This window comes from Thermobia domestica, chromosome 15, assembly GCF_964235325.1.
Source record: "Thermobia domestica chromosome 15, izTheDome1.hap1.1, whole genome shotgun sequence".
Classification (NCBI taxonomy): Eukaryota; Metazoa; Arthropoda; class Insecta; order Zygentoma; family Lepismatidae; genus Thermobia; species Thermobia domestica.
Window position 1 is genome coordinate 23,060,155 of NC_137468.1, and position 24,550 is coordinate 23,084,704.

Genomic DNA, 24,550 nt, shown 5'->3' on the forward strand with positions numbered 1-24,550 from the left:
ACAGCACTTGGAACATTACATAACTTTTCTTCCCTTAGTTTGAAGTAAAATTTTTCTATTTAAAGGTGTGACTTTCCTTAAATTGACGCGCTCGATTTTAATCTTTAATGGTAAAAATAGTTATTTTGGAAGATAGTTTTGCCGCCAGTGAATACTCTTAAAAGGAGATATCAGCATTGGTCACACATTTTTTCTAAGACATTACAGAAACCAAAGATATATAAGGGCCTATATGGTAATTACTTTACTGTGTATTTTCTAGAAAGTACAAAATACGAGTTAACGTTTTTGAAGTGATTTTCATTTTCGCCCAATCTGAAGTGATTTCCATTTTCGTATTATTACATCATAATTTGTTTCAAGATTTTTTTTTTTTTTTTTTTTTTTTTTTACGAAGAGAATTATATAGAAATATTTACGCGGAGAGAGGAAAGACATGGTGGTTCCGTGGTAAAGTGCTCTCCTTTGGTATAAGGGTTCCCTGGTCTCTGTTTTGTGATAGCCGTGTGATTTTCTGGAGAAAAAACTACTGTGCGTAGCTTTCCGCGAAGTTCTCCCGTTTCCTCCCACATTCTCATTCGAAAAATGATTTCACTATCATTCGTTATCATAAACTATCCGTCTCCTTTAGTCTAAGGAACACAAGCAGAAATTCTTTTATTTTTTTTCATGTGCGAGATGTAATCAGAAAGTAAGGTTACCAAACGTGTGCCGTGAAACGTGTACTTATTATTTCACACAACCAACAGAACAAACAGATGGTACATACATTAAGTTCTTTTTTGACATATTCTGTATATTGGTTGAGGTACTTGTCGCGTCGTGGAATGAGGTTAAGATTTCCTCCTGGTAAAAATACTGTCCTTGAGTGTTTAGCCACGTTGTCACGAAGTGTTTCACCTCCTTGTATGAAGCAAAGCGACGGCCTCCTAGGTGCTTTTTCAAGTGCGGGAATAGGTGAAAGTCGCTTGGAGCGAGGTCCGGGCTTTAGGGAGGGAGGGTAGTCGATGATATCCCAGCGAAACTGCTTCAGGAATGTAGTTTCAGCACCGGTCCTCGACCGCAAGCTGCAAATTTTCGACACCATTCTGCGACACCCTGACGATATATTAAATCTCTACCAGCTACCGGTGAATTTCAGCCGCGATTACATGTTCCGTCCCCAGAAATCAAATGACTGAGCGAACTTCTTCGCGAGACCAGTCTTCCAAACGACTGTCCACTTGTGTTTACCTGCAACTAGCGCCATAGATGGCGGATGGCTGAAACTGCATAGTTGCCAACTCCATGTAGTAAAATTATCACAACTCCTCATTCCTCTAAAAAACAGACGAAACTCCAGAAATATCGGCATTGTAACTTTAGTTCCTGATCCTCCCTCGTATGCGTAATTTACACAGGGAGTTTTTAAAACTATTTTGTTTCATTTCAGCAGTATTTTGAGGAGAAATAAAACGTGGAAAGATGGGTGCGGAACACTCTAGTAGACAGTTGAATGAAATGGTTCACATACTTACCGAAAATGCTTTTCAGGGTGAGTTTTCTTTGGACTTTTTCGAAGACACCTATTATACACAATTTTGATCAATTTCATAAATAATTAAGAAATAACAGCACCATGACATGAGAAGTAAGAAAGTTTAGTACAAAAGTCAATGTTGATATTTGAGATACCATGAAAAAAAAAAAAAAAGACTGGAACACTAAGATAGGTGGAACCTAAAAAATATGGAACCATTTATTAGAGTTTTCATACAGTTTGCTCCCTTTTTGGTAGTTTTACATTCATAACTTAGCAGTGACAGCACGGGTCACAAGATCATCTGGATCTGGGCCTTGCGTCTCTGGCCTGGACAGATCTGATGACCTGGAAGCAGCTGAAATATTAACTCTACAGCACTACTGCAGTTTTATAGTGGATTGACTAGCCTTTGATTAGCTGAGGCCTTCGCCCCAAGGCCCTCGCGTTTGCTCGGCCTACAGCTTTGCATCTCTTATGTGTCAGCCTTTGCATCAAGAGAGAATTTCGTGGATTTGCTTTTAGTATTTCCTGAATTTGGCTTAACTAGGGCCTTTCCCCAGACCCCCACGTTTGCTCGTCCTGCGGCCTCTCACCTCTTAAGCCCACAATTTTACCGAATTTCAAGTTTCTTTTCCTATTTCAACTATCTAAAAAGTAAGATTGTGTATCCCAAGAAAACGCCCATTTAAATAACATGGGAATTTCTTCATCCCTCCTCTAGGCCCCTTAAAAACTAAAAATATTCACTTTTGGTAATTTTCCTGCAGATTAGTCCTGGAAGGCTAGAATCATGCCAAATTTCATCATTCTAATCCTGTCGGAAGTGCCTAAACATTTTGAAGTGTAGAAGATATGGGAAAGATTTTTCAGCTCCTTGTAAAAACATTCTAAATTTTTTTTTTTTTTTTTTTTTTTTTTTTTTTTGTTATTTACTTTGGTTATGGTTATATTAAACTTGGTCATATGTTATATGCCTAGGTAGTCATCCAAAAGGTATAGTTAACAGTTTGAACATTCTTGCTCCGTCATTGTGAGATCCCGAGTTCCATTCCCACGGCAAGCCACTTTGGCTGAGATTTTTACATAGTTTTTCTCAGTCACACCAAGCTGATCTGGTCCTTTTAACTCTATCTATATAGACATTATGAATAGGGATGGCCACAAAGTTCCGGTTCCGGCGGACAAAACGATTCTCGGAGATCCGGTTTTCGGAACCGGTTCCAGACCTGGATCCGAAACCCGGATCCAGAACCGGATATTAGGAACCGGTTCCAGATCTGGATCTGAAAATCCGGTTCCAGAACCGAATCTTGGGAACCGGTTCCAGTCTTGAATCCGAAAACCCAGTTCCAGAACTGGATCCGAAGAATCGGTTCCACACCTGGATCCGAAAAACCGATTCCGGAACCGGATATTCTAGAACCGGATCCATTCAGACCCGAAAACCGGTTCCACCAGGAAACGGTTCTGGCCATCCCTAATTATGAAGAACAGTGGCTCAGTGGGGAAAGTGCTCGCCTCTAGCGCGAAGGAAATGTGGGTATTCTCGGATACTCCCTTATCCTCCCACATTCGCATTCTACTAATTACTTTATTATTACTCATTTTCATCAATCATATATATCTTCTTTAGCCTAAAGAACATAACAGTGGAACATTTTTTTAAGCTTTTCAAAATGTATACAGACCCGAATCTATTTCCTTCCAAGAATTTATGCCCAACTTTAATTGCTATTAATTTTTCTAGTAAATAATAAATTTAGAGCAGTGCTTTCCAGCCTAGAGTGCGTGAAGAATGATCAAAAGGGACGGATTCTACTGACAAATACACTGAAATTTCGAATAAAGCACCACTTGTAATGATTATTTACAAGTAGCTTTAAGCTTTAAACGTTCATTGACGCAAGTGTTGCGGTAAAGTTCTAAATCTCAATAGCTCAACCCCTAATTAAGCTAGGGAGATAACTTTGGTATCAATGTGATTCTGAAAGATAAAGCTTTTCGTTGATATGCATTTTATGTATGGGCGGGGGTACCACGGTGAAGAGTAAAGATTTTTTCCCCATCAGATTTTTTTTTTTTTTTTTTTTTTTTTTTTTTTTTTTTTTTAAAGCAATGAAGTAGTTCACTACATGGTAATACGCTGTATGTGTACTTGTTTCTTGTATAGAAAAGGAGAGTGGCAAAGTTTTCCAATTTTTTGAGTCTCAGTTTTATAACATAAATTGCATTTATTTTCAGGTGGGTTCCATATAAGACAAGATATATTTTCACTGAATTGGTCTATTATAGAAACATAATTCTTGTTGCTGTGCATGTTATGTGCAGCAAAAATTATGTGGATATAACGTGGTACCAGTGGGGGGAGGGGGAAAATGTCGAATTCAATTAATTTTTCTTCTAGACATAACATAGTGCAGCAATGGCTACCATTTTCTTTTATTATTGTCACAAGTCCGTTACCTACACATTAGCATCATTTTGTTAGCGTAGGGTGACAGCAAGAGTTGCCAAGGCCCCCGAAATTTTATTTTCATATTTTTAGGACTTTTTGTTTCTTCTTCTTCTTCTACTACTACTACTACTACGAATAGGGCGGGAATTGCACAAATGTTACCTCGTTCGAGTCTTTGTTCCATAAGCTTTCCAACCATGTATGAATCACAGTGGCGTAGCACACTTTTGCAGGCCCCACTGCAAAGTATAGAGAAGGGGCCCTAGTTGTAAAGCCGAGAGAAGTAAGGTTGAAGTTCTACTTCTTTAAATCTTTATTCATCGCAAGACTTCGCCCCCCCCCCTCCCTGCACTGCGGGGGTTGCGGGGGCAGCTGCTACGCCAGTGATGAATCATGACTGTGATAATTACGAGGTGTCACCAGGGCCTTCAACGTGAGGGACTACGATTTCGTTCAAATCCTTGGCGGGCGTAAAAAGGTTAACAAACTCAAGTTTTGTCTTTTCTATTTCTATCCAAAATGTCTACATTATTGAAACTAAATAAGCATTTAAATTAAAACTCTCTAGAACATTATCAAAAAAAATAAATGCAAAATAATGCTATTTTAGTATAAAACAGAAAATCAAAACTTATCGAGAAAATTATTATTAAATAGAAATTGAATCGTGCATTTTTTCATAAGTTATGAACATGAATTAAAATGTATTGTGGCAAACAAATGCAATGGATCTAAGCTTTATATGTGAAGATATTCAAGTGTGGAAAATAAAAAAAAAGTAATCTTTCCGTTTAACGTCCCACGTTTATACCTTTTAGAAAAAATATAGACTAATGAGGCGTTTACACTTGGTCGATTTAGTCGCACGGCTAAATCGACTCGCTGCATTTGCGACTAAATCGAAGCAACTAGACCGAATGAGATCGATGGATGTGTTCAATTGTTTCAACCGAAATTGAATGCTGCTTGTCGACTCGCTCTCTTCTTATCGATTCGAAATCGACTGGCAATTTTAAAGATGTCCAAGCAAAAAGAAATTGGTACAATTTGCGGTGTTATAGCAGAAGAAAATAGAATCGACCACAGAAAATAGAACGTCTTTCAATTCAGTTGCTAGTCGATTAGTCGCTTTCGATTAACAAGTGATTAAGTTGAAATCCTGTTTACACGGTCGATTAAGTTGAAAGTGACGTCAATTCAACTGAATCGAACGCAAATCGACTAAGTGTAAACGCCCCATAAGGAAGATAAACGATTAAGGAAAGCGAATGATGAGTTGGTGGAAACGGGAGAACCCCGAGAAAGCCCACGGACACGATGTTGTCCACCACATACATGGATACATGGAAAAATACAGGGATATATTTTGAATAACTGATTACATATTCAATCAAATCATTACTGGTGGAGTATATAAAAAGAGCTATTTCTGATTTGTTATGAAAATATACTTTCTGTTTATCTATTGCATTTATCTATATACAGAGTGGCCCAAAAGTAGGTATTCAGTATCGTACTGATCAGCTCATTGCATTTTATATCATTTCTTATTGTTATCCAACAGGTAGACTTAGTTGCTTTATTATTTGTTCTTCATGTGTTTTTGATTACATCTCAAGCTCGGAAGAGCCGAAGCAAATAAACTCATAAACTAGAATGTTATACTTGATCAATGCAGGGGTGTATACCTACTTTTGGGCCACCCTGTATATTTAAGAAACTACATTACTATTTCTTTCTTGATTACAATTTGTCAATTCCAGGTCACTGGGTCAACGCAACCGGAGGATATGTCCCACCAAACGCTGTGAAAGGTGGTGTTGATTGCGACGGCAGCCCCATCTACGTTGGCAGGGCTCATCATGAAGGAGAACTCTTGCCTGCTAAAGTGATTCCCAACAAAGGTGGCGCTTTCGTCGCTTGGGGTGGTGGCGAACACTCCAAATTTCAATACGAGGTAACGGAAAACTTTTCAGACTAGACATTTCCTTTCTGAGCAAGAGTTTTAGTTGAATTATTTGATTTGTCTTTACAAACTGAAACGATAATATTCTTCGCACGGCGAGAATAAATTAATGGAAACAGAATACCTTAGGATACTAATGAACCCTTAGGAAACGCATTCCAATGAAAGTGCAATAATAAAAGTCTGTAATGGCACCTCTTCCCATTCTCAGCCCTCGCCCCACATGTCGATGGGGCACGAATTTGGACGTAAACATCGAATGGCGCTGTTCGTCTTAGTGACACTAAAAAAAACTACGAATTAGACACTATTCTCGGTCATTTTCGATTAATGTTACATATTACTACCTGTCTACTCCTCCTCTCACATTTTCATGTTCCCCTTCCCATAAGGTGATAAAAACCTTAATTAGACTATATTATCCAATCATGTACCAAAAGTAATGTAATTCGGTAAGTTAGGAGTTGGACTTCGTCAAATTTTCCTACGAAAAGTCACTATATTTACAACAAGAATTAGGTAACAGTATACATGGATCTTATCTTACAACAAGGATTAGGGAAGAATATAGATGTAACTTACCTTACAACAAGAATTAGAGCAGAATACTCATGTCACTTACCTTGCAACAACAATTGGAGGAAAATATACAGGAGTCTTATCTTGAATGAGAATTAGGGAAGAATATACAAGTCACTTATCTTGCAACAAGAATTGGAGAAAAATATACATGGGACTTATCTTACAACAAGAATTAGGAAAGAATATATCTTGCAATAAGAACTGGGGGAAAATATACATGGAACTTATCTTACAAGAAGAATTACGGAAGAATATACATGTCACTTACCTTGCAACAAGAATTGAAGGAAAATATACATGGGACATATCTTACAACAAGAATTAGAGAAGAATATATCGTGCAATAAGAACTGGGGGAAAATATACATGGAACTTATCTTACAACAAGAATTACGGAAAAATATACATGGCACTTACTTTGCAACAAGAATTACGGGAAAATATTCATGGAATTAGGGGAAATATACAAGGAACTTATCTTACAACAAGAATTAAGGTAGAATATAAATGTAACTTACCATTCATACTTAATTTGATGCTAAGCGCTAAATGAATGCAATATAGTACAAAGCGTTAAGTAAACGCAATGTATACGTATAATATTTCTTTCGACAATCCAAGAACTCATTACAGGTAATCTTTGTCACAGTTACTGACAAATCCTATTTGTCTTTACTTCATGCATTTTAGTAAACTCTGTAATGTTTTCCGTTTGTAAATTTTATAAAATGTCTATATATCAATGTCCCTAAACATTAGTTCAATTTCTACTTAGGTATCAAGCTAACAGTCGAAATAAAGACTGAACTCTCTCGTGGCTAAGCGGTTAGCACACGCACCTTTGACGTGGAAGATCCGGGTTCGATTCTCGGCGGAAGCTCATGTGGTTCGGATCCCAGGTTAAGCTGTAGGTCCATGACTCATATGGCCTCGCTGCTGAAAGGGACGTTAAACTAAAATCAACAACTCAATTCGAAATAAAAACTTACCATAACACTATTGCACCAAATAGTTTGTTTTTCACATTATAAAATAGAGAGATAGTACTTTAAGGTTCATGTTCAAATGTTATCCAAAATTGCTGTGAGGATATTCTTGTATGGTTTTAAAATTTTGGGAGATAATGCAGCATTACGATGCAATTGCGGATTTACATAAATTAAAAGATAACGCACTCCGATCTACTGTAGAAAGTCAGAAGTAAAAAAGGGGAACACAATCAGTGAACTGAACTCAGAAATTTCGGCGTGCAAAGCTGTGAGACGGCATTTATTGCAGAGTTTATTCCTAACTATCTTTATTCGTAAACTATAGGCTACCTGCCCATTAAATCTGGTTTAGATCCAGCTAATATATGTGACTATAAGCTCCCGCGGGGAACAGTGGTTCAGTGATAGAGCGTTTACCTCTGGTGCGTGGGGTCCCTGGTTTGATCCCTTACCAAGTAAGTTTCTGGTGGACAACCTCCTACATTCTCATTCCACCAATTCTTCCACCATCATTCACGCGTCTTAATCATCTGTCTTCCTTAGCCTAAAGGCCATAATTGTGGTGACGTTAAACTGAAAGATTTCATTTCATTTTCATTTACTTTTTTTAGTTACAAAGCGGAAGCTAAAAATGAACAAAAGAAAAAGTACCATCCATATGCCGCTTTTTTCTTTCTTATAGTATCCAATTTTATTTGCATCTTGTGTTCTGTGAGCCTTGATTCGTATGACAATTTTGAAGGATTATCTGAATGAAAATGTGTCAGTGCGGTCTTAAAAAAATTATGAAATATGACCAAAGCAAACATGTATTATTCTAATCTTTGTTAAAATATTATTGCCTACATCAGACACATTATCTGCTCTAATGAAAACATTGATATCGCCAAAACTGTAACGCGGATTCGTAGTAATAAAGATTTACTTGTAAGTTTTTATTTTTACTTAAGTTATACGTAATACTATGTATTCAGACTTGTATGTTTTACTTAAATTGTACGTAATATTAGGTATTTTGAGTTATGCATTTTATTTAAATTACACGTAATATTAGGTACTCAGAATTATACGTTTTGCTTAAGTTATACATAACATTAGATATACATTTTATTTAAGTTATACCTAATACTAGATATTTTGAGTTATACGTTTTACTTAAGTTATATGTAATACTAAGTATTCAGAGTTATGCGTTTTATTTAAGTTATATGTAATACTATATATTCAGAGTTGTATGTTTTGCTAAAGTTATACGTTAAGCTAGATATTCAGAGTTATACGTTTTATTTACGTTATGCTAGGTATTGAGAGTACAAGTTGTGGAGTTTATTTAAAAGTTCCAGACATGTGCACACAATGAAATCTCCAACTCTAATTTTAATCTTTTTTTTTTTTTTTTTTTTTTTTTTAATCTTCCTAGGTCCTTACTCACCATGGCGTTGTAAGGTGGCAACAGTGTTCAGACGGTGCAGTTCCAACTTGGGGAATCGAAGGAGGTCGAACCTCGTCTCTGGAGAAATTATACGTTGGCAGGGGCTTTTACCAGGGATCAGTGACAGTTGGCAAGGTAAGTAGAATAACTTCACGTTACATTGCTAAATAATCCGCAACGTTTCCAATTAATTGTTTTGATTTACAAGACTTCCAGAAATAACGTGGTTTCTGTTTGGCAAATACGAGGTGTGTTCAAAAAGAAACCGACCTTTTGAAATAGCGCGCCAACTTGTAGAGGGAGCAGCAGCAGGTTTAAACAACAAATTGCCCTTTACCTCGTTTCACTGTGAACGTTAGTCGCCAAGCTGCAGCCGCTAAAGTGAGCACGTGCACAAACTGTTCGTTGAGTTATTGATGCGGTGACAATGAAAGAGCTTGAAGAACGCTGTCTGTGTGGTAAATTTTACTGCAAACCAGACAAAACATTTACAGAGACATTTCAATTGCTTTTTCAATTCATTCAGGGCCTCCTCATCCCCCCACCCAAAAAAGCATGCATGAATCGGTAAAAATCAAGATGATGTTGGTTGTGTCTTCATTGGAAACGCATTGTTCATCCTGAATTTGTATCACGTGGTCAGATGGCACACAAACAGGTCTACCAGAATACTTTAGCGCGGTTAAACGATGTGCTCAGGAAGATGCCTGAATTGTGTGAAAATCAGACTTGGATGGTGCACTGTGCCAATGTGTTTACTCACGCTTTGCTCCTCATTTGTAGTTGTGCCCTATCCACCCCATTATCGGAACCTAGGCCCAGCAGACTTTTTCCTGTTTCCCAAACTTAAAATCACCTACCTTGAAAGGACATCGTTTCCAAACCATAGAGGATATTTCGGATAATGTGACAAGAGACCTGCGCACTATTCCCAAAAGGGCGTTCCACTAGGATTTCCAAAAGTGAAAGAAATGTCGGGAACGGTGTATTACCAGTAGAAAGGACAACTTTGAGCGGGACAGTGCTTCAAAAGTTGTACAATGAGTAATAAAGATGTTATAGCAAATATTCGGTTTCCTTTGGAACACACCTCTTATTCCATATTTAAAAAATCTTAATGATGAATGAATTAATTTCAATACATGTATTATAATTATCTGTATTCATTCATTCTTTGTTTGTACCTAATTTTTGCGCTAAGTATTGTGCTCAGATTACAGTCTTTTGTCCCATCACACTTGTAAAACGTTGCTATCGATCAATCTTGTTACACTACATCTATTTAGTATACGGAAATAAATCCCTAGTTATTCAATACGGACATGTAAATATAAAATCCAATCCCTGTCCAAAATGTTGGCAAATCTATCTCGTTAAGGGCGCATCCATATAGAGAATATATCAGGTCCAGACCACCCGAAAACTTTCTAACACTTTTTTAATACTTTTGTTTTGAGTGTACTAGGGCTCGCTCACGGGATTTCCACCCACTGGACCTCATCCAATCTTACCAGGGATGATATCGAAACTGCACCTTGAATTGGGAGACATTCTATTTATTTTCTGATAGGACATCTCAAGCAAGTTCCAAAACAGGTGTTCGTTTCGTGCCCGGAAGTGACCCAGCCTTTGCAGGGGCTAAAATATATAGAACATTTTGACCTATTTTCTATAGCAGGTGTACATAAAGTACGTTGCTACCCCTAAAGTTGAAACCTATGCTTATACGCCAAAACACCTGTTTCATCATTGTAAAAGCATAATTTAACAAAGTGAAAATATTTGCCCCAGGGTCTCCGCAGGGTCCCAGGTGGAGTCCAACTCAAAATTGGCCATTGAAAAGAGGGGCAAATAGCATATCGTTTGAAAGCTAGTGTTAAAGGAAAACCGATAACGGAAGTCTCACAGCTCTAATCAAACTCTGTGCGAAATGGCGAAAGATTCAAAATTTGAAAACAGTCAGCAGCTAACAGTGCATGGCCAATACTAGAATTCCCAAACTGTGATACAGGTGTCAAAATTCTAAAACACGTGTTTCTTTATTTGAAAAGTGCTATTTTTCGAAATGATAATGTTTAACCCAGGGTCCCCGCAGGATCCCAGGCGGGGTCCAACTCAAAATTTGTAATTGAAAAAAGGGGCACGTAACATATCGTTTGAAAGCTAGTGTTAAAAGAAAAACGATAACAGAAGTTTCAGAGCTCTAATCAAAATCTGTGTGAAATGGCGGAAAATTCAAAATTTGAAAACAGTCTGCATCTAGCAGTGCATGGCCAGCACTAGAATTCCAAAACTGTGATACAGATGTCAAAATCTAAAATATGTGTTACAGTATTTAAAATGTGTAATTTATCTAAATGAAAATGTTCGCCCCAGGGCCCTCGTAGGGTCCCACGCGGGTTTAGTTCGACGTTTTCATTTGGAAAGGCTTCAAAAAGTATATCGTTTATAAGCTATCGTTCTTCAACTTTTCAACGACCCGTCTGGTAGAAGCAGTCTAGAAGATACGGCTCCGTCGCATGTTGTTTGGTGACGCTTGGCTGTTGTTTTGGTCTATGTGTGAGAGCCACGAAAGTCACACGCCACGGTCGTAGCAACGTGGTAGCTGCCAGGACTGTATCTTTGTTATGCAGGTAAGAGGGCCATATGCATGACGATCACTCTACGGCGTGATAGTGAGGCTTGAGTGTCTCGTGGAGGGGTGCGGCCATGCTATTGTTCATGAAGAAGTGATAAATGCACATTGGTTGGAGACACCAACTGCACTGAAAAACACTCTTCTTCATGCAGTGTTCGTCGTCCAGAATCGAACATGTCGAAAAAGTTGGATCCTTTGTGTGGAAACTGAAAGACAAGTCTCTCACTGACTGATAACTAAAATCGTCAGGAAGGTCGATGTATCCACATTTGCCGAAAGCATATTTGATCATTTCTTGGAATCTGGATGATTCCAACTGATTTCGTGTTACCCCAATCAAGTGAGCACTGGAATACTGATTTGTCATGTCTGGCTTGTCTCCAAGTCCTTCATTCCGAACATGCTTGTGGCCACGCTTCACCATCGTTTTTCTGTAAATAATATGTCCCCCATCGAATGGCTGTCCATAAGGAAGTGTGATTGTTTCTGGATGTAAGTCAGGACACTCTTGATACAAGTCCGGATCTCTCATGATGGCTGCGTCGTCCTTCAATAAAAGACATGGCGTCCCAACGTCTCGAAGAAGATGTGGCAGGTATTCCTTGAATATTGCCTTTGTCATCATTCCTGACTTGTTGGCTTTGATTATGACTCCAGGGATGTGAAGGATTTTACATTGGACCCTTGATCCAAATTTCCCGGATGGTTCGCGGAGAATAATGACAGTCGGGCCCACGAGCTTTTCTGATGCCGAAATCGCTTCCTGGACTGTGTAAGGATGTTCACTTTTGATTCGCATGTGACTTGAGTTTCGACTTTTTTACTCCGCCTTGAGTTAAAGTTCGTGGTGTTAGTAATTCATAATTGAATCCACTTTGATCAAGATTTACAATTTGATCAAGGTTTTAGTTATCCTCTTCAATCTCCCGCCCGATTTGTTGAATGTAGCTGTCGAATTCGTTTGAACGTTCCAGTGCTTTTGTTCTGGCTACCATTGTCATGACTTTTGTGATTTTCCTGGAACCCCAGTTCATTTCTCTCAATAGTCGGCGGATCCAGAATCGGGATGCCTTGAAACCAACCCCTAGCATCCGCGATTGTTCCAAGGCTTCCACGGCAATGCCTTCTTCAGTGATCCTGAAAAAATTCGGAGCAGCGCGTTGATTTTTGCACCATGCTTTGACAGATTCTCGGAGTTCGGCTAGCTTGGTCCGCTTGGATTCCTTGCCTAGGAATAGTTTCATCCGAATGATGTCACTTGTACAGATGTCAACTATTGCTACACGTTTCGCATCCTAGAGTTTACGACCATTGGATGCGTTGTTATAAGCTACTACAATATCCCTTAATTTCGTTTCATTCCATGATCTCCAATATGCGGTTTCCTGAAAATGAATTGGGTCCATGTAGTCGTTATCAGTATCGCCTTCGGTACCCGAAGCAGTTCCTTGTTGACTTGATGTTGTGTCCAAGGGCTGGAATTGAGTATTATCTTCCAACGGAACATAATCGTCTACGGTCATTGTAATGTCCTGGAGAACAGAGTTTGTCACCATCAACTTGATCAGCTTGTGAACCTTTTTTGGAATCTAGAGAATCAATTTTCTAGATGTAAGTCAACGTTATTGCAAATTGGCTAATACAACTTTTCATTCAAGCTAATCACAGGCTATAAGTCAGGGTTGCTGGCTTTCTAAGTTCGTCATTCCAAACGTTCAATGTATATGATTACGTTCCAATGTAAATGAAAACGTATGTCCTGGATTCCCTATATGCGGGCAGACAACACATTTTCAGATGGCTTAAGTAGTATTTTCTTTCAAAGTTTCTCAAAACAGACAGCGTATGGAACCAATCTTTCGTCTCTATGCCAATCCCGTGCAAAATGGTGGGGTGTTTACACTACGTCTGCATTCTGAATCTTAAATTTCATGACCACTGCTTACACCTAAAGCTTTGAAACAAATGTCGAACTATGTGGTTCTTCACATCAAAACGACACTTGTAAATGCAAAACAGCCACGTGGTCTAGAGGTTTCTAGATCGCTTCTACCAGACGGGCTGTCGGTAAGTTGTAGCGGGATAGCTTTCAAATGATATGCTACGTGCCCCTCTTTTCAATTGCAAATTTTGAGCTGGACCCCACCTGGGACCCTGCGGGGACCCTGGGTTAAACATTATCATTTCGATAAATAGCACTTTTTCGCACAGAGTTTGATTAGAGCTGTGAGACTTCTGTTATCGTTTTTCCTTTAACACTAGCTTTCAAACGATATGCTACTTGCCCATCTTTTCAATTGCCAATTTTGAGTTAGACCCCACCTGGGACCCTGCGGAGACCCTGGGGCAAATATTTTCACTTCGCAAAATTAAGCTTTTACAATGATGAAACAGGTGTTTTGTCGTATTAGCATAGGTTTCAACTTTTAGGGGTAGCAACGTACTTTATGTACACCTGCTATAGAAAATAGGTCAAAATGCTCTATATATTTTAGCCCCTGCAAAGGCTGGGTCACTTCCGGGCAAGAAACGAACACCTGTTTTGGAACTTGCTTGAGACGTCCTATCAGAAAATAAATAGAATGTCTCCCAATTCAAGGTGCAGTTTCGATATCATCCCTGGTTAGTAACTCGATAGACGTTTCTGATCTTATATATATATATATATATATATATATATATATATATATATATATATATATATATATATATATATATATATATATATATATATATATATATATATATATATATATATATAAAACTACTAGCTGAACCTGTGCTAGCTGCACAGAGTATCATTCTGATTTGAGCACAAATCTACTTTCTACTTCCTCACTATATCTGTTCATGCCACTTTACATACATAAGTGAAGGGCCGAAGAGAGTGAATTGCTACAAATACAAGAGTTACGACAAAACAAATGAAATGTGAGTCTTTTTTTAACAAAAATCATGTTGTTAAAGATAAGGGTACACGAAACAATTCATTTCGTAATGTCTCCTTGTTATTATGAGAGTAAAGCGATGTTGGTATCATTCATCTTGTCGTTTCCAACGCGACGAGATTCAAGGCAAGTAACTCCTAAACAAACATACGAAGAAATATTTCGAAAATTTGTTTTCGTTGCAAGGAAGTTCAATACCCTGACTAAAAACTTTCCTGTTGATACTTTTTTTTTTCTCAAACCGAAACAAAATCCATCAGCATAGAGGTTAAGCGACTATAGAAGCAACCATAACAACGAATTTTCGTGCTTTTAAGAACATGTTTTTGATATATTAGTTTTTTCTTCGTGATTACATATAGTATTAATTATTTCTAAAAGTATGGTCACAATTGGTGTTTTTAAATGGGAGAATCAATCGTTCCAAAAAAAAAAAAAAAAAAAGAAAGAAAGAAAAGAAGAAGAAAGGAAGAAAAAAGAAAAAGACAGAAATTTTCGCCTTGGTATTTGTTTACCTTGGCAAAGCCCTAGCGACAATGTTAATTTTATGGGTTGAAAAATGACTCCTAAAACGTTGAATAGAAAAATAACGGCACTTTTTAAAATTTCAATAAAAACTCACAGATCAATTAAAAAAACACACAAAAATTTGGAATCAAGGAGCGAAAATGGCACATTTTTAGAGCTTATGGTTTCCGAGACCTCATTGTCGAAAGGAACTGGTCATAAGCATAATATTAACCCGTAAGTGCTCGCGTGGGGGTCTCCTAGACCCCCAGCAAGTTTCCTTAGTGATTTTGTTGAAAATTGAGTTGGTTATAATGCTGCCACTTACAGTATCTTCCTAAAATAGAACAAGCATTCTATCAAGGTCCGAAAAGAAAGGTTATAAGGAATGTCTCTAGCAATTCTCACCGCAATATTTTAATTAACAGCTAGAAAAACCAACAAAAAAATATGGGGGTCTGTGGCACCCCCGCGCGAGTACTTACGTTACAAAAAATGGCGCGACTACTTACGGGTTAACATATAAAAATGATATTGAAGTGAGGTGTGTAGTGTATGTGAGAAGTGATAAATGACGTCAAATGGATTTTTCTTTCTTATAAACCCATATCCGAGTACATCTCATTGCTGCTCTACAGGCCTTTGAAATTATGAGAACGCAATAGGCTTTGTCAATCCGATTAAAGCAAAACGCCTGCACTGTCCGTCAACCCGCTATACGTAGCTCTTCTGCGGGAAGCCTGACTCAAGAATGTCAACTTTAGGAACGTCCTAGTGACAATGTTAGTCTTACGGCCCCAAAACGAAATGAAATGAAATCTTTGGAAATGAAAATGAAATGAAATCTTTAAAAATGAAAATGAAATGAAGTCTTTAAAAATGAAAATGAAATGAAATCTTTGAATTTTATGTCCCACGGTTATGCTAAAGGAGACGGTGATAATGAGTAATGAATGAAATGGTGGAATGAAGAAAGTGGGAGGAAACGGGAGAACCCCGAGGAAACCCACACACACTGTGTTTGTCTTCACTTGGCGGAGGTTGGGATTGAACCGGGACCCCAAGCACCAGAGGTGAACGCTCTACCACTGAGCCACCGCGGCCTCAATTAAATCTTTGAGTTTTACGTCCCACGCTTATGCCGGGGCCCCAGAACAACCCTTTATAAAACGTTGAATAGAACAATAATGACCCGCTCTTGCAGGAAATATCAATGAGAACTAGCGAGTCTACACAAAATTGGGAATCGACCCGCGAGAATGACAATTGCTAGAACTTGTAGTTCCGATTCCGAGATCCGATTGTCAAAAGGAATTGCCTTCAAAGATATAAACATAGCATTGTAATATACAGGATGTTTCGAAACAACACCAACAACATTTGAAACGAAACGAATTATTTCCGTTTAACGTCCCACGTTAATGCCTGTTAGGCTAAGGGAGACGATGATTAAAGCAAGTGAAAGATGATGGGAGAACCGGTGGAATGAGAAAGTGGGAGGAAACGGGAGTACTTAGAGAAAACCCACAAATACGATGTCTACCACAAACTTACTGTGCCGAGAATCGAACCAGGGACCTCACGTACCAGAGGTAAGCGCTCTACCACTGAGCCACCGTGTCCCTGACACCATATGAGAGATTATTCCTGATACCAAGACAATTTTAAAAGTTCTAATGTACCAAATTTCACAAAATTAAATCCCCACGTTAAGCGGGTTTGCATATCCAGGCTCCTAACTATGAAAAAATTTACGCTCACTCCAACCTCAATCATTTCACGAATTCAACCTGTTTTACGTATGTTATTAGGACATAATATCGATTGTGATTTATTCTAAAAACACTTTTATACATTGCAAGAGCTGTAACGTCCAAATATTTACTGAGAACTCATAGTCGTATCGGAATAAACAAAAGCGAGCATGAAACAGTAAACTGCTTTCACAAAAGACAAAAGAAGATGTGCAAAGGCATACAAAACGGTCGAGTGGTTTGGATCGGTACACTACCACTCACATGTTTGTGTGTTCAAACCCGGTAGCAAGTTGTTTCTTTTTTAAGTGTCTTCCTATTTTCATCCGGAGGCTGAAAATATTTCTTTGAGTAACTCATTGAAAACTTCTTTTGTTTCAAATTCGATTAGAACGGAACAGTATATAATTGCGAATCTTAAATCCATAGCTTAAAAAAAAAAAAAAAAAAAAAATTAAGTATACTCACTACTCCATCATCCTCTGATTTGTAACGAAAAACTATTTATAAACAGTGGTGACTTCAGAAAATTATCCTCGGGGGGAATTTCAATATGCAGGTGGAGGGCAAACATTGGTAGTCTACATTGAGCACGATCGAATATATGGTCCTGAAGGCGGAAATTTCTTAGCTCGAGAGGAGTCTCAAATTCTCCCTCAGATCACGTCCTGAAAGCATCATTGCTTAAAAGCTTTTCGTAACAAATATATTATTACACTTGTTTCTCGTTCTACATTTTGAATTGGTAAAATCATAACTTATAGAGGATTATAATAAAAGCATAAAAATTACAATACCAATCATGTATAAATTATCCTGTAAGTTACGAACTTTGGGTCAGATTAAAACTCAAATATTTGTTTTCGGATTGCACTTAGAAGTAAGTCCTCTCTATATAATCCTGATTGGAAAGCCATGTATAACTCTAATTAATTAATCAATATTTATACAAATAATTTTTATTTTACTCTTTTTACTATTCAATATTATATACACTTCATTTCCAAAATCAAAATCCCGAAAATGTATATTGTACGAGTGCAGATTCATAAATAAATGCTTATTTATCATATATATTGGTCTCTATTCGAAATTCTATTTAATCGAATCCGACAAGAACACAGACAGAAACATCGAGAACAGGTGAAAAAAAGAGAGCAAAAAGTTCTGTAGCCGGCGGAGAATGGAACTTAGTTCGAATGGTGCTTTATAAGCCGAACGCCTTAGACCACCACTTTTTTTTTTTTTTAATAGTCACTTTATTTTCCTATATACATGGTATTACAGAGTAGATTTACAATGGAGAACAAACATGTTTGATCACTAAAGTGAAGAAATAAAGTGATGATTTTATGCTACTTGTCCAATACCACCTTAAGAAAGTTTTCAAACGTTTTGTTTTCCTCCAAAAACTGACACGTCTTCCATCTTGTTCTTCTCAAAAAATCCATGTAATCTTCCACTGTGAGGAAAGATCTATAGCTGTCAATATACCAAAGAGTATTGGCTATTAGCCATGATACAGCGTTATTTTTAGATTTCGGATAGTACTTGTAGTCAGGGTAGCCACTCGGCTATGGTAACAACTAGTGATTTTAGCAAAGGCTTCGAATAGTAGTTTTTATTACAGAATAACATTTTCTATTGCCTAAAATTTAAACCTAATTTACTTTGATATAATATATCTATTAATTTGTTTCATGAACACGTTTTCGTTGCTTTGATGAATGATGTATGTTGTTGATATAGATTGTATTACACGTTCTTTCGTAAATATTATAGAAAGTATCAGGGTTATTTATGATCTTTCATGGAAATTGACTGGCGCATGCGCAGTACACAGACAGTTCAATTGGAAGGCGAGGAAATAAACGCTAACACACTGTTAGAATGTTTCATCGCTGTGAAGTATAAAGAACAGCTAAAATGTATTTTACGCTTGTCATTGCGTAAAGAATCACCAGGTTAATGTTTGTCCAAGTTCTCACTGATCAACTGGACTCATGAAAAATAATTAATGTTGTCATTACTGCACAATATGAAGAATAAAGAACGTAAATTACACCAAATTGTTCTCGAATTCGAAAATTGTTAAGGAAGGGACAATAAGCAAAATGCGATTTGTTCATTCGAATTGAGATAATTCAATGAAACTAGACATTACACAATCAAAAGGAAAAACATCGCTAAAATGACGATAATACTTTTATCCGAGATGTGAAATAGTTATTAATTACCTGAAATAAAAGTAATATTGGGCATGATATAGAGTAAGAAAAAAAAGTAAATGTATTCTTAGAAACGTTCAAAGTAAATTCACAAATACTTTTTGAAGATATACTACTCTTCCTTAACGTTTTAACGAACTGATAAGTGAACAAGCAAAGGAAAAGAATGAAAAACGAAAGTATTGCTCTTGAAAAAATGTAATAAATAAATGAAACTTAAATAAATGGTTACACAAAAAATGACACACTAGTACTTCGTGTAATCACCTCTAGAATCAATAACTTCTTGAAGTCTGGAGGGGATACTAGATACAAGTCTCGAGCAATACGACGGTGTGTCATTAAAATGTTGCCACAGTTCCATAACATGATTTTGAAGAAACGTTTGGTCTCTGTCTTTACGTCTTTCTTCCCATTCTTGCACTATGTAGGCCCACAGATGTTCAATTGGGTTCAAATCTGAGGATAGAGGGGGCCACTCAATACAAATTAACTCTGGATGTTCACTTAGCCACTCTCGTGTTTGCCGGGAAGTGTGAACAGCACTGTTGTCATGCATAAATATATATTCTTCCTGTTCGGGGAAGTTTCTTTCTAAGGACGGTAACAACGTATTTTCGAGGATATTAATGTAAACACTGCTGTTCATTCTCTCAGGCACCGCAACCAAATCTCCAGGACCAGCAGCCGTCATTCATCAAAGTAAAGAATACCGTAAACATAAAACAATTTCAACAGACTATTACATCAGGCCAAAATAGGCTTAAACTTCAGAAAATACAAAATAAATTTCATACTGTAACAAAAGATTGAACATGAAACACGCTTACTACGTTTTCAACTTGTCACATTAGCCGAGTGGACTAAGGCATTCAGCTAGAGATTCTGAGGCACCATTCAAGAGTAGTTCGAATCCCACCACAGTACAATTTGGTTTTACCTCTTTCTTGACGTTTCTGTTTGTGATCCTGCCGGATTCTATTAAATATAATATCGTAATACGCTAAAATATACGTAATATTTGAAATTCTTAACCTCCCATTTTTACATTTTTCAAGCTCAGTTGAGAAGAAAAAGGGAAAATGAAAGTACAAAGATTTACAATAATTACTTAGCGTTTACTGTCATTGTAGATATTTTATTTATGAAAATGTATAATGAACTAAAAATATATTTAGTAGGTCACATGTCTCCATTTTTCGATTCTAACTTGAAAGTTAAAGTTTAGGCGGTGACATATCAAAGACCCAGGGGGTTGAGGGGGTTGTAACCCCTCCCATTGAAACTTTTATATTCTGCTGAAATAAAAAGTGTTTCAGTTTATAATCTTGGAAAAGCAACAATCACTGTGTGTGGAGGACGATTTATTTATACTACGATTTATCACTTCCAAATGTGTAGAAGATGTGACTTGATATTGCGCATAATCATTCAAGAAATATAAGACAACGAAGGGACTTCGTAAGCCCTTCACGCCACCCCAGGAGGAGGAAGTGCGTCCCGCCGTCCCTCGGTTGGGAACTACTGCTTGCGAGGGAAACATTCTAACAGTGTGTTAGCGTTTCCTTCCCTCGCCTTTCAATTGAACTGTCTGTGTACTGCGCATGCGCCAGTCAATTTCCATGAAAGATCATAAATAACCCTGATACTTTCTATAATATTTACGAAAGAACGTGTAATAGAATCTATATCAACAACATACATCATTCATCAAAGTAACGAAAACGTGTTCATGAAACAAATTAATAGATATATTATATCAAAGTAAATTAGGTTTAAATTTTAGGCAATAGAAAATGTTATTCTGTAATAAAAACTACTATTCGAAGCCTTTGCTAAAATCACTAGTTGTTACCATAGCCGAGTGGCTACCCTGACTACAAGTACTATCCGAAATCTAAAAATAACGCTGTATCATGGCTAATAGCCAATACTCTTTGGTATATTGACAGCTATAGATCTTTCCTCACAGTGGAAGATTACATGGATTTTTTGAGAAGAACAAGATGGAAGACGTGTCAGTTTTTGGAGGAAAACAAAACGTTTGAAAACTTTCTTAAGGTGGTATTGGACAAGTAGCATAAAATCATCACTTTATTTCTTCACTTTAGTGATCAAACATGTTTGTTCTCCATTGTAAATCTACTCTGTAATACCATGTATATAGGAAAATAAAGTGACTATTAAAAAAAAAAAAAAAAGTGGTGGTCTAAGGCGTTCGGCTTATAAAGCACCATTCGAACTAAGTCCCATTCTCCGCCGGCTACAGAACTTTTTGCTCTCTTTTTTTCACCTGTTCTCGATGTTTCTGTCTGTGTTCTTGTCGGATTCGATTAAATAGAATTTCGAATAGAGACCAATATATATGATAAATAAGCATTTATTTATGAATCTGCACTCGTACAATATACATTTTCGAGATTTTGATTTTAGAAATGAAGTGTATATAATATTGAATAGTAAAAATAGTAAAATAAAAAATTATTTGTATAAATATTGATTAATTAATTAGAGTTATACATGGCTTTCCAATCAGGATTATATAGAGAGGACTTACTTCTAAGTGCAATCCGAAAACAAATATTTGAGTTTTAATCTGACCCAAAGTTCGTAACTTACAGGATAATTTATACATGATTGGTATTGTAATTTTTATGCTTTTATTATAATCCTCTATAAGTTATGATTTTACCAATTCAAAATGTAGAACGAGAAACAAGTGTAATAATATATTTGTTACGAAAAGCTTTTAAGCAATGATGCTTTCAGGATGTGATCTGAGGGAGAATTTGAGACTCCTCTCGAGCTAAGAAATTTCCGCCTTCAGGACCATATATTCGATCGTGCTCAATGTAGACTACCAATGTTTGCCCTTCATCTGCATATTGAAATTCCCCCCGAGGATAATTTTCTGAAGTCACCACTGTTTATAAATAGTTTTTCGTTACAAATCAGAGGATGACGGAGTAGTGAGTATTATTATTATTATTATTATTATTATTATTATTATTATTATTATTATTATTATTATTATTATTATGATTATTATGATTATTATTATTATTATTATTTTAGCTATGGATTTAAAATTTGCAATTCATATAATGTTCCGTTCTAATCGAATTTGAAACAAAAGAAGTTTTCAATGAGTTACTCAAAGAAATATTTTCAGCCTCCGGATGAAAATAGGAAGACACTTAAAAAAGAAACAACTTGCTACCGGGTTTGAACACACAAACATGTGAGTGGTAGTGTACCGATCCAAACCACTCGACCGTTTTGTATGCCTTTGTACATCTTCTTTTGTCTTTTGTGAAAGCAGTTTACTGTTTCATGCTCGCTTTTGTTTATTCCGATACGACTATGAGTTCTCAGTAAATATTTGGACGTTACAGCTCTTGCAATGTATAAAAGTGTTTTTAGAATAAATCACAATCGATATTATGTCCTAATAACATACGTAAAACAGGTTGAATTCGTGAAATGATTGAGGTTGGAGTGAGCGTAAATGTTTTCATAGTTAGGAGCCTGGATATGCAAACCCGCTTAACGTGGGGATTTAATTTTGTGAAATTTGGTACCTATGGGGGGAAAGTTCTTAGTTTCACAGCTAAGGCTGCCCTAAAGTGAGGTAAAGCTACATCGCAACACGCATTATTTTCAACACGACAAACTATGGAGTGGCAGTCCATATACATATAAAAGAAGTCACATGTGCTACCCAACAATGCATATTTCAGCAATGTGCAATGTGTCTGCAAGGGATTTCCCACTGGGCATAATTGCCAGACAAGCTCCTAAGAGAATTCTTAGATACCTTCGGCAAAATGTAAGCCCTGAGAGCAGGGAACACGTTATAGGTCAGCGGAAGTCTGAAGTGTTAAGAGAACTGCAGCTCGACGGTTTCTCGACTTGCGGAGTAACGCATACAATGATGTATTATTTCATACTCATATGCGTAAAAAACGTGTAGTATACCGTGCAACAATACATCGCAGCACGCGTTATTCCAAACACGAGACCTCGTTCACTAATCCTAAACCCGCCGGTGATGCCAAGTGTGTTCACAATATGATGCCAAGTGTGTAACATTCTGTGTGCTACTAATAGAGACATTTCATACATCTAACTCGCGATATTGATGAATATTGCAAATTACGAATTAAACATTGTACTGTGTATTCTCCCCATAATTACTCTAATTAATACCAATAATTAAATTATTTAATAATTATTGTATGCTTACAATAATTAGCCTAATGATAGTGTGTTGTTCTCGTAATTATTTAAAGAGGGATGTGGTGATGAAGGGTAAATAGCTCATCTTTGGTAGGTAGAATCGTCCTTGTTCGATTTCAAGAATTTTGAATAAATTATGATAATAAACTACATTTTAGTCTGGCCATTAAATAGAACTTTTTTCTCATTAAATGTCAGATAACCTCAGATCTGTTGGTAACAGCACTAAATTGGCAAGATTGTATACATCATATAGTGCCAATAAATCAGATGCTTGACAGAAGAAATAAATATATATCCACAAGAGAAAGAGTCAGAAAAATAATGCTTAAAACGTAAAACATAGAAAACCATTTTAAAAAATCAATGCACATACAAATATGCACGAGCGCCAATTTTGATGGAAAATACGTCAAACATGGGAAGTTTGGTTTATTGTCATTTAATTGGTAGCAAGAATGGAATGATACTCACGTAGTTCCTCCTTAGTTTTTATCAGGTGTGGATTTTAATCATGTCAAGTATAAGTAGTTTGTATCTCCAATGTAGCAGGCATAATGTGCCACCTATGCTTTGTAACCATCCAAAAGTCTTTACTTTGTAATAATATTTCTATCTCTCAATAGGTTCATCCTAGCCATCGTGTGTTATACATACCATTTGGAGGCCAGGAAATCCCACTTAAAGAGTACGAAGTTCTTCTATTGGACATGATGTGATAAAGTGAATCTCATTAAGACTTACTTCTTTTGGAAACAACAGTTTGAATGTATGATGTGTGAATCAGTTAAATAAATCCTTTCTACAATAAATACTATAAATAACTTGCGTCTTAGTGAATTAATACAAAACAAGTTGCAGTGTCGCGTGTTTTTGTTTGTGTGGTGTCATGTTTTCTTACTTAATATTGAAACCGGAAATGGTAGTAAATTTCAAGCATTTACGGTTTTAATACAGAAATTAGAGAGATGGAGTATATTCTTCGGACGCTTCATTCATTGTAGAAAACCACTTCTCGCTATATATTACCGTTTTGGCTCTATAGCGACAAACTTTAAAACCGGAAATGGTCGATTTCTACTACTTCCGGTTGGAATATAGAAGGTTAATTGAAAACACCTGTTTCCAGTAAAACACTTCTCGCTATCTCTTATCTTTTTTTGGTTCATGTAGATCAACATTGAAACCGGAACTTGTAATGGATTTCTATCACTTCCGGTTTTAGTAAAGAGTTAACCATGAGGCTGAAATGTATTCTCTGAACGCTTAATCGACTACAGCAAACCGCTT

At 36.8% G+C, this 24,550-nt stretch overlaps 1 protein-coding gene across 1 annotated transcript in view; it reads left to right on the forward strand.

The window, feature by feature from the left end:
- The window catches only part of LOC145671439 (pfs47 receptor-like), an 80,362-nt gene extending 56,278 nt beyond the window's left edge, over positions 1-24,084 (forward strand). Inside the window, exons 6-8 of the mRNA XM_081740628.1 lie at positions 5,741-5,934; positions 8,935-9,081; positions 23,887-24,084. Of these exons, the coding sequence (XP_081596754.1) occupies positions 5,741-5,934; positions 8,935-9,081; positions 23,887-23,979 (434 nt within the window). The 3' untranslated portion in view covers positions 23,980-24,084. The remainder of the gene's footprint in view (positions 1-5,740; positions 5,935-8,934; positions 9,082-23,886) is intronic.
- The last annotated feature ends 466 nt before the right edge of the window (positions 24,085-24,550 follow it).